The 11,691-nt window shown below is 48.7% G+C and overlaps 1 protein-coding gene across 1 annotated transcript in view; it reads left to right on the top strand.

Moving 5' to 3' along the window:
• Positions 1-1,976: 1,976 nt before the first annotated feature.
• LOC124789529 (lysyl oxidase homolog 3) overlaps positions 1,977-11,691 on the top strand; it is a 143,462-nt gene continuing 133,747 nt past the window's right edge. Inside the window, exon 1 of the mRNA XM_047256923.1 lies at positions 1,977-2,652. Within this exon, the coding sequence (XP_047112879.1) occupies positions 2,469-2,652 (184 nt within the window). The 5' untranslated portion in view covers positions 1,977-2,468. The remainder of the gene's footprint in view (positions 2,653-11,691) is intronic.

Below are 11,691 nucleotides of genomic sequence, written 5' to 3'. Positions count from 1 at the left end.
ACCCCAGTTGGTATGGGAGTAGCATGTGGTCGGGAGAGGCAGAGGGAGTCGGTGCACAGGTTGGATACGTGTTGCGGGGGATAGTGAGTAGGACAGGGTGATGGTCGCTTCCAGTGAGAGGAATTTAGGAGAGGTGAGGATAACATCAGGAGTGAAATTGCTTTCAGGGCGAGTATGCAATGGGAGAGGGACTATATCATCGTAGAGGGCGCCAGTAAACCAACACTACGGATTTTCTATGGATTTTAAGGTCAGCAGAAATAATATAGGTCGAAAAAGTATGGTCCATGTGGATAAGGAAGTCATATGGAACGGGATGATGTGGTTGGATATTTTTGGTTTTGAGGAAGAGAGTGAGAATAAGGAGTTCAGTAGGAGTACTGTAGAGGAGTTGTGGCTGAACAGGTATGTTCTTGTGGTGGTCAATAGCAACTCTGCCTCAGGGCATGGGGAGTGGATTATCTGCCTTGTGGAGGGTGTATGGCGAATTGTAGATAGTATGACGAGGTTGAGGGAAAGTTTCATTTAGGAGGAAAGCATCAATATAGGATTTGCGTGAAGAGGTGTTCGTTGGCTCAAAAGGAGCGGATATTCTGGAATAGATATTATACCTCTTTTACGACATGGTTTAGGGGAAGAAGGGATGGCGTGGATGGGTGGTTGGGGTTGATTTAAACGAAGGTGTAGAGATGGGTGAAAAGAAAGTTGATCTAGTTTTGGCAATAGGTGGCTTGTGTATTGAAGTGGAAGACAGAGTGGGCAGGAAGGGAAATCTGGTGTAGGGCGAGTAGCCTCTATAAAGGGTGGATGCTTTGAAGAACGATGGTCACTAAAAGGATGATGTTTTCAGCTGTGGGAGGTGGGCGGATGGAGCTGTTGGCGTCGGGAGTGTTGATGGGAACTACCAGCACAGGCTTGGAAGGTGGATGTTGATCCTCGCACTTGCAACAAAAGGTCGAGTGGGGAAGGTTAAAGGAATTACTCGAGGTTGGAAAAGCGAGGTCAGGATATTATTTGAGGAAAGGGTGGGATTTACAATGGGGGCCGGTGGGAGGTTCAAATGGTTCAAATGCCTCTGAGCGCTATAGGACTCAACATATGAGGTCATCAGTCCCCTAGAACTTAGAACTACTTAAACCTAACTAACCTAAGGACATCACACACATCCATGCCCGAGGCATGATTCGTACCCGCGACCATAGCGGTCACACGGTTCCAGACTGAAGCGCCTAGAACCGCACGGCCACCCTGGCTGGCCCGGTGGGAGGGTTTGTACAGTCACTGATTATTTGGTCGTTATATATAAGGCATCTTTGATAGTTGTAGGATTCATGGCAGGATTTGGATGGTTCAATAGGGTGTCGCCATTTGTTGATCGGAGCCCCATGGTTGAGAAGGTAGTCGATTGTGGATGGAAAATGGTTCAAATGGCTGTAAGCACTATGGTCCTTAACATCTGAGGTCATCAATCCCCTAGACTTAGAACTACTTAAACCTAACTAACCTAAGGACATCACACATATCCATGCCCGAGGCAGGATTCGAACCTGCGACCGTAGCAGCCGCTTGGTTCCGGACTGAAGTGCCTTGAACCGCTCGGCCACAGCGGCCGGCTTTGTGGATGGAGATTCAGTGAAGATGTGGACTTTTAAAGTTGAGCCAGAGACGTCAATTGGACTGTAGGCTGACGCATTTAATTCACGGATCTACTTTATTTTGCAGTGATAGGTGTAAGGATGTACAGCTGCTCCTAAGTGTCCCTCCTCCTTACTCCGTCTACGAAGTGTAGCAAGAGTGATGTCATATACATGAACAGTCTTTTGCAAGCTGTTTGCGCGACAAGGCGACCGCTCCTGCGGCGAGTGTTGACGGGCGGCGCGCCCTCCTTTTTGCTGGCCCGGCGGCGCGTGCAGAGCGCCGCAGGAGGTCGCCGCGGGGTGACGTCAGGCGCGTCGGCTGCAGCGGCCATAAAGAGCGCTGGGCAGGCGCGGGTCTGCACAGTGACCGGCAGACCGCGGCAGTCGTCACCACAGCGTCCGCTCATGGGATAGGCCACTGCCGACCGCACCTGCGTGACCGACCCGGCTTCTGGCCGGTACCTGCCGCATGCTCTCCAGGTGAACGTCGCTCCAGGGCGCTGAATCTGCAGCAGCTGGACCTCACCGCTACTTGGCTGGCTCAGGTGGCGAACCTAGCGATACCAGTATTCCGAGACGCTGGAGACGTGACTCTCACTGCGTTTGTTTACCGTTTATTCTTGCGTTGCTACACGACGTATGTGGTGCTGACAGTGGATTCCGGACCCTTTTTAGTGAGCTTTTAGTGTCTGTTTTGTCGCAGCGGGGGTTTAGTGTTGCCCGAAACGTGGCAGCTGTTGACGTTCGTCCTTCGTATAGCAGTTTTTTTTTGTGACTTTTGAGCGGTAGCGGTCGTCAGCCCGTAGCGCAGGAAGAGAGAAGACGCCCGCGATGCGGCTGCTGAGATACTGCGCGCTGGCGTGCGCGCTGCACCTGGCCGCGGCGGCGGCCAACAACGAGACGGCGACCGGGGCGGTGCGCCAGCAGAAGGCGCTCCAGCTACGCAAGCAGATGCGCCGGCTGCGGAAGCACGAGGGCGCCGTCAGGCTCGTCAACGGCGACGACGAGCACGAAGGTAATCTGCTGCTGCAATGTGTGCGAGATCCTAAGACACGTTTTAAGCTCGAACATCGCTACCTTCCTGGAGGAGAAATCCAGATTCAGCAGAGATCAACTGTGTGGAACCCAGATTCCTTTATTCACGCCCGATATCTTGCAAACAGACGATACACGCGTAAAGGTAAGCGTTGCTCCTAGACCTCCGTTAGGCGTACCACATCCTCCACAGTGCCGATGGTACTGTTCCCGACGACTGTGCCGCTAAAGCGGAGTTATTGAACGCAGTTTTCCGAAATTCCTTCACCAGAGAAGACGAATGGAATATTCCAGAATTTGAAACACGAACAGCTGCTAGCATGAGTTTCTTACAAGTAGATACCTTAGGGGTTGCGAAGCAACTCAAATCGCTTGATACGGGCAAGTCTTCAGGTCCAGATTGTACACCGATGAGGTTCCTTTCAGATTACGCTGATACAATAGCTCCCTACTTAGCAATCATATACAACCGCTCGCTCACCGACAGATCTGTACCTACAGATTGGAAAATTGCGCAGGTCGCACCAGTGTTTAAAAAGGGTAGTAGGAGGAATCCATCGAACTACAGACCTATATTATTGACGTCGGTTTGCAGTAGGGTTTTGGAGCATATACTGTATTCAAACATTATGAATCACCTCGAAGGGAACGATCGATTGATAAGCAATCAGCATGGTTTCAGAAAACATAGTTCCTGTGCGACGCAGCTAGCTCTTTATTCGCACGAAGTAATGGCCGCTATCGACAGGGGATCTCAAGTTGATTCTGTATTTCTAGATTTCCGGAAAGCTTTTGACACCGTTCCTCACAAGCGACTTCTAATCAAGTTGCGGGCCTATGGTGTATCTACATCTACATTTATACTCCGCAAGCCACCCAACGGTGTGTGGCGGAGGGCACTTTACGTGCCACTGTCATTACCTCCCTTTTCTGTTCCAGTCGCGTATGGTTCGCGCGAAGAACGACTGTCTGAAAGCCTCCGTGCGCGCTCGAATCTCTCTAATTTTACATTCGTGATCTCCTCGGGAGGTATAAGTAGAGGGAAGCAATATATTCGATACCTCATCCAGAAACGCACCCTCTCGAAACCTGGCGAGGAAGCTACACCGCGATGCAGAGCGCCTCTCTTGCAGAGTCTGCCACTTGAGTTTGCTAAACGTCTCCGTAACGCTATCACGGTTACCAAATAACCCTGTGACGAAACGCGCCGCTCTTCTTTGGATCTTCTCTATCTCCTCCATCAACCCGATCTGGTACGGATCCCACACTGATGAGCAATACTCAAGTATAGGTCGAACGAGTGTTTTGTAAGCCACCTCCTTTGTTGATGGACTATATTTTCTCAGTTGTGCGACTGGATTCGTGATTTCCTGTCAGGAAGGTCGCAGTTCGTAGTAATAGACGGCAAATCATCGAGTAAAACTGAAGTGATATCAGGTGTTCCCCAGGGAAGCGTCCTGGGACCTCTGCTGTTCATGATCTATATAAATGACCTGGGTGATCCACATGAGTTCCAAAAGAAATCCTTTGGAATTCGATTACTCGATAAATAGTACAATTCTGAAGGCTGTCAATTCAACTACACTCCTGGAAATTGAAATGAGAACACCGTGAATTCATTGTCCCAGGAAGGGGAAACTTTATTGACACATTCCTGGGGTCAGATACATCACATGATCACACTGACAGAACCACAGGCACATAGACACAGGCAACAGAGCATGCACAATGTCGGCACTAGTACAGTGTATATCCACCTTTCGCAGCAATGCAGGCTGCTATTCTCCCATGGAGACGATCGTAGAGATGCTGGATGTAGTCCTGTGGAACGGCTTGCCATGCCATTTCCACCTGGCGCCTCAGTTGGACCAGCGTTCGTGCTGGACGTGCAGACCGCGTGAGACGACGCTTCATCCAGTCTCAAACATGCTCAATGGGGGACAGATCCGGAGATCTTGCTGGCCAGGGTAGTTGACTTACACCTTCTAGAGCACGTTGGGTGGCACGGGATACATGCGGACGTGCATTGTCCTGTTGGAACAGCAAGTTCCCTTGCCGGTCTAGGAATGGTAGAACGATGGGTTCGATGACGGTTTGGATGTATCGTGCACTATTCAGTGTCCCCTCGACGATCACCAGTGGTGTACGGCCAGTGTAGGAGATCGCTCCCCACACCATGATGCCGCGTGTTGGCCCTGTGTGCCTCGGTCGTATGCAGTCCTGATTGTGGCGCTCACCTGCACGGCGCCAAACACGCATACGACCATCATTGGCACCAAGGCAGAAGCGACTCTCATCGCTGAAGACGACACGTCACCATTCGTCCCTCCATTCACGCCTGTCGCGACACCACTGGAGGCGGGCTGCACGATGTTGGGGCGTGAGCGGAAGACGGCCTAACGGTGTGCGGGACCGTAGCCCAGCTTCATGGAGACGGTTGCGAATGGTCCTCGCCGATACCCCAGGAGCAACAGTGTCCCTAATTTTCTGGGAAGTGGCGGTGCGGTCCCCTACGGCACTGCGTAGGATCCTACGGTCTTGGCGTGCATCCGTGCGTCGCTGCGGTCCGGTCCCAGGTCGACGGGCACGTGCACCTTCCGCCGACCACTGGCGACAACATCGATGTACTGTGGAGACCTCACGCCCCACGTGTTGAGCAATTCGGCGGTACGTCCACCCGGCCTCCCGCATGCCCACTATACGCCCTCGCTCAAAGTCCGTCAACTGCACATACGGTTCACGTCCACGCTGTCGCGGCATGCTACCAGTGTTAAAGACTGCGATGGAGCTCCGTATGCCACGGCAAACTGGCTGACACTGACGGCGGCGGTGCACAAATGCTGCGCAGCTAGCGCCATTCGACGGCCAACACCGCGGTTCCTTGTGTATCCGCTGTGCCGTGCGTGTGATCATTGCTTGTACAGCCCTCTCGCAGTGTCCGGAGCGAGTATGGTGGGTCTGACACACCGGTGTCAATGTGTTCTTTTTTCCATTTCCAGGAGTGTATGTACCTGGGTGTTAAAATTACGAACAACTTCAGTTGGAAAGACCACATAGATAATATTGTGGGGAAGGTGGGCCAAAGGTTGCGTTTCATTGGCAGGACACTTAGAAGATGCAACAAGCCCACTAAAGAGACAGCTTACACAACACTCGTTCGTCCTCTGTTAGAATATTGCTGCGCGGTGTGGGATCCTTACCAGGTGGGATTGACGGAGGACATCGAAAGGGTGCAAAAAAGGGCAGCTCGTTTTGTATTATCACGTAAAAAGGGAGAGAGTGTGGCAGATACGATACGCGAGTTGGGATGGAAGTCATTAAAGCAAAGACGTTTTTCGTTGCGGCGAGATCTATTTACGAAATTTCAGTCACCAACTTTCTCCTCCGAATGCGAAAATATTTTGTTGAGCCCAGCCTACATAGGTAGGAATGATCATCAAAATAAAATAAGAGAAATCAGAGCTCGAACAGAAAGGTTTAGGTGTTCGTTTTTCCCGCGCTCTGTTCGGGAGTGGAATAGTAGAGAGATAATATGATTGTGGTTCGATGAACCCTCTGTCAAGCACTTAAATGTGATTGCAGAGTAATCATGTAGATGTAGACGTTACGTACGATCGCAGAGAGTGTATTCAAAGGTATACAATCGGTCCAAAGACTTTTTGACTAATAGAATCTATTATGTCCAACAGAAACAGAAAAAACAGTGTGTTTGCCGCAAGGCACTGCAGTAGGACCAAGGGTTTATCCAGTGAATGGCAGAGAGTGCACCTGACCCTAATCTTCGCAAACCAAATTCGTATCGTGTTGTCCCAGACAGATGTATCCGTTCAATAGGAGAGCTTCTTCGAAGCCTGGAAGGTAGGAAATGAGGTACTGGAGAAAGTAAAGCTGTGAGAATGGATCGTCAGCCGTGGTTGGGTAGCTCAGGCGACAGAGCACCTGCTGGCGCAGTGGTTAGACACTGGACTCGCATTCGGGAGGACGACGGATCAATCCCGCGTCCGGTTATTCTGATTTAGGTTTTCCGTGATTTCCCTAAATCGCTCCAGGCAAATGCCGAGATGTTTCCTTTCAAAGGGCACGGCCGACTTCCGGACCGTCCTTCCCTAATCCGATGAGACCGATAACCTCGCTGTCTGGTCTCCTTCCCCAAACAATCCAACCCAACAGAGCACCTGCCCATGGAAGGAAATATTCCTAGTCCCAGCTTCGGTCCGGCAGACAGTTTTAATCTCCCAGGAAGTTTCATATCAGCACACACTTCACTGCAGAGTGAAAATTTCCTTCCAATTCAGCATCAGTTTTAAGAACGCCAAAACGTGTAATAAATACTGACTAGTATCAAGTGCATCCAGGACCATTAGTTGAGCAATCTCAAAATTATTTCGTCATTCATAATGAAAGTACGGTAGCCCCCCCCCCTTCCACCCCCACCCTTGAGTAGTACAACAAATGCTCTCAGCATATACAAATAATTTATCAGATAGCATCAGCCACACTATCAGAGTGTTCGCCGACAGCACTTTCATCTACATGATTTTTTTTTCTTGCTGGATTATATGGAAATGTACAAAGAACTAGACAAAATTTTTGCTCGGTTTAATGAAAAGAAACTCTCTTAAATATGGGCAAATGGAAGATTATGCACATACCAAAGAGAAATGACCCGATACCACTCAGTTGTAAGATCGGGGGTAAAGGTTTCGAACCTGTCTCATTGTTTTAATATTTAGTGTAATTTTAAAAAGAGATAAAAAGTTTCTGCGTCTACATAAATACTCTCCAAATCACAGTGAAGTGCATGGCACGTTTGGAAACGTTCGCTCGCTGTGCTCTTTAGAGTTTTCTGTGCGTTGAAATCTTTTAGTAATTTTCGTGCTTTGGTTTTCAGCTGACATTGTTTATTGTTTCTAGTGAAATATTTCAGTAAAATTTTCATCCACTGTTTTAACTTCATTGAGTGTTCCAGTCGCCGCTTGAATTTTTGGTTTTAGCTAATTATTTTGTGAAGTTTTGATGGTATTGGTATTAGTTGTGGTTTAGTAGTATTAATAAAAGTAGTTGCTTTCTTAGTAGCGAGAGAAATTCGAGACCGCTTTTGTTAGTTCTATATATACACTCCTGGAAATTGAAATAAGAACACCGTGAATTCATTGTCCCAGGAAGGGGAAACTTTATTGACACATTCCTGGGGTCAGACACATCACATGATCACACTGACAGAACCACAGGCACATAGACACAGGCAACAGAGCATGCACAATGTCGGCACTAGTACAGTGTATATCCACCTTTCGCAGCAATGCAGGCTGCTATTCTCCCATGCAGACGATCGTAGAGATGCTGGATGTAGTCCTGTGGAACGGCTTGCCATGCCATTTCCACCTGGCGCCTCAGTTGGACCAGCGTTCGTGCTGGACGTGCAGACCGCGTGAGACGACGCTTCATCCAGTCTCAAACATGCTCAATGGGGGACAGATCCGGAGATCTTGCTGGCCAGGGTAGTTGACTTACACCTTCTAGAGCACGTTGGGTGGCACGGGATACATGCGGACGTGCATTGTCCTGTTGGAACAGCAAGTTCCCTTGCCGGTCTAGGAATGGTAGAACGATGGGTTCGATGACGGTTTGGATGTATCGTGCACTATTCAGTGTCCCCTCGACGATCACCAGTGGTGTACGGCCAGTGTAGGAGATCGCTCCCCACACCATGATGCCGCGTGTTGGCCCTGTGTGCCTCGGTCGTATGCAGTCCTGATTGTGGCGCTCACCTGCACGGCGCCAAACACGCATACGACCATCATTGGCACCAAGGCAGAAGCGACTCTCATCGCTGAAGACGACACGTCACCATTCGTCCCTCCATTCACGCCTGCCGCGACACCACTGGAGGCGGGCTGCACGATGTTGGGGCGTGAGCGGAAGACGGCCTAACGGTGTGCGGGACCGTAGCCCAGCTTCATGGAGACGGTTGCGAATGGTCCTCGCCGATACCCCAGGAGCAACAGTGTCCCTAATTTGCTGGGAAGTGGCGGTGCGGTCCCCTACGGCACTGCGTAGGATCCTACGGTCTTGGCGTGCATCCGTGCGTCGCTGCGGTCCGGTCCCAGGTCGACGGGCACGTGCACCTTCCGCCGACCACTGGCGACAACATCGATGTACTGTGGAGACCTCACGCCCCACGTGTTGAGCAATTCGGCGGTACGTCCACCCGGCCTCCCGCATGCCCACTATACGCCCTCGCTCAAAGTCCGTCAACTGCACATACGGTTCACGTCCACGCTGTCGCGGCATGCTACCAGTGTTAAAGACTGCGATGGAGCTCCGTATGCCACGGCAAACTGGCTGACACTGACGGCGGCGGTGCACAAATGCTGCGCAGCTAGCGCCATTCGACGGCCAACACCGCGGTTCCTTGTGTGTCCGCTGTGCCGTGCGTGTGATCATTGCTTGTACAGCCCTCTCGCAGTGTCCGGAGCAAGTATGGTGGGTCTGACACACCGGTGTCAATGTGTTCTTTTTTCCATTTCCAGGAGTGTAGTTCTACTGGTGTAACTGAACTTAGGTAACGTAGACGTATAGTTCTTTTTCAGTATCTGTAAAATTTCACCACGAGCGAGAAATGTGGGCTCTGTCGTAGGTTTGTAAGTATTTTCATTGGGGGTGAATGCAGTGGGGAAGCCAGTGGGCGTTGTGGCAAGATCCTCTCCTGGGAATGCAGAATCTCTATAGAAATAAGTTGATAGAGGAGCAGGGATGTAAGATCTGTGCCCTACGGGTACACTTAAACACCCAAAGGAGTAACTAGATAGGTTGAGGAGGATGAAGGGCGCTGGGGAATGGTAACTGGCATTTGGCAAGAAGGCAGCGAGGAGGAGGAGGTATTCAGACAGTTATACTTTGCGTACATACAACAGATTTGACCAACTGTCAGAGTTGAGTGGAGAGAAGACTCTTGTCGCTGTAGGTGTATAAAACCTGCAGCAGTCCGCAGCAGTTAGTGGGCCTAGGTCAGTTGCAAAGTCTAACAGAAAGAAGAAGGTTCTGCTGCTAGGTAGTTCACACGATAGAGGTGTGGGCCAGCAGTTGCCGGAAGCGTTGGGGAGTGTGTACCAGGTAACCAGCATTGTGAAGCCTAGTGCATGGTTGGCTCAGGTGACTGACAGCCTAGGAGAGTTATGTAGGAATTTTACAAAGGAGGGTCAGGGGTAGTGATAGAGGGTGGAGCAGGGAGTAGTCTTGATGGGGACAGAGAATATAATGTAGGTGGTGACCTGGTAAAGATAGTTACTCAAACTGGTGGCACTAATGTGCATTTCGTGCAACTATTTCAGTGTCATGATCGGTCTCATCTTAAAGCGGCTGTTAGGCGCGTTAACATAGTGCTGGAGAAGGTGCTGATGGCAGAGGGCATGGGTCACATTGCAGTGGTGCCAGTTGAGTCTGTCAGTAGATTTGCTTTCACTAGGCATGGCCTGCACCTTAATAGGTATGGGAAGAGGAGGCTGGCAAAGCTTATAGGTGACAGTCTAGTGGGTGGTGGTAGGATCACTCATGGAAAAATTCCTGTAGTAGTTGGTGACAGAGTTGCACCTTTTTTAGATAGAAGTCAGCTGACAGGTATACCTGCTAAAAGGAAGCCCCTCTAACTGAGGTTTCCCCTTCAGAGGAATTAGCATATTTCATCAAAATATAAGAGGTATTAGAGATAAAGTTAGTGAATTGCTTATAGATGTTCACTCTGAAATTATTGGTATATTCGAGCACGAATTAAATAATTTGGCAATTCGGAGGCTTCCTTTACCTGAATACGGATTAGCTTGCTGTTTTTCAAGGACTTCCTTGCGGGGTGGGGAGTGGCCATGTACGTAAAAAACAGTATTTCACTTGAGTCCATAGACATATCACGGCACTGCGCTGAACAGATATCAGAATGTTGTGCAGGGGCATTTGAATTGTGAAACTAAACTTCTAATTGTTGTTGTTTATAGGTCCCCTAACTCTGACTTTAGAGCTTTACTGCTCAAGCTAGAGAGGGTTCTTAATTCACTGTATAGGAAGTACCAGAAATTAGTTATATGTGGTGACTTCAATATTAATTTTGTATATGATGGTGCAGGAAAAAGGATGTTGGTAGGTCTCCTAAATTCATATGATCTGATGCAGACTGTGTTTTTTCCAACTAGGACGCAGGGGAACAGTAGCACAGCCATAGACAATATTTTTATTCATTCTTAATTACTAGATGGGCATTCTGTTAGTAAAAGGATAAATGGCCTTTCAGACCATGATGCACAAATTTTAACACTAAAAGGCTTCTGTGCTCAAACAAATGTCACATATAATTACAAACTGTGTATGGAAAGTTAATCCAACAGCAATAGAGAGTTTTTAAAACCTCGTCCTTGGAACAAGAGTGGCAGGATGTTTACAGTGCTAATAACAGAGATGACAAATATAGCACACAAATATAACATATTTCTCATGCTCTTTGAGAGTTGATTTCCATTAGAACGTTCTAAACGGGGTACTAGCAGTAAAAGGCAGCCTTGGTGGCTGACTAGTGCGATAAGGATATCATGTAGAACAAAGCGGAAATTATATCAAAATGTTAGTAGTCACAATCAAGCTACAGTAGCGCATTAAACAAGTACTCTAAAGTGCCTAAAAATGCCATTAGGAAGGCAAAGATTATGTGGTACGCAAATAGAACAGCTAATTCACAGGATAAAATTAAAACCATATGATCAGTTGTGAAGCAAGTCTCTGGTCAGCCGCACAAGGTCGACGATATAAAGTCAGCTCGTAGTAAAAATATTTTTGTTACTGATAGATCATATATATGCACAGTATTTAACAATCATTTTCTTAGCATTTCTGGTGAATTAAATAAAAATTTAGTTTCAACAGAGAGTCATGTAACTCTCTTGGCAAATGTCGTTCCGAGATTGATGTCTGAAATACTCCTCTGTGATACAGACAAGGGGGAGACTGAGTCAATAATTAAATCACTGAAGAC

The sequence above is a fragment of the Schistocerca piceifrons genome, chromosome 3 (genome assembly GCF_021461385.2).
Source record: "Schistocerca piceifrons isolate TAMUIC-IGC-003096 chromosome 3, iqSchPice1.1, whole genome shotgun sequence".
Classification (NCBI taxonomy): domain Eukaryota; kingdom Metazoa; phylum Arthropoda; class Insecta; order Orthoptera; family Acrididae; genus Schistocerca; species Schistocerca piceifrons.
The sequence above is the reverse complement of the archived record's forward strand: the minus strand, read 5'-3'. Positions and strand labels throughout refer to the sequence as shown.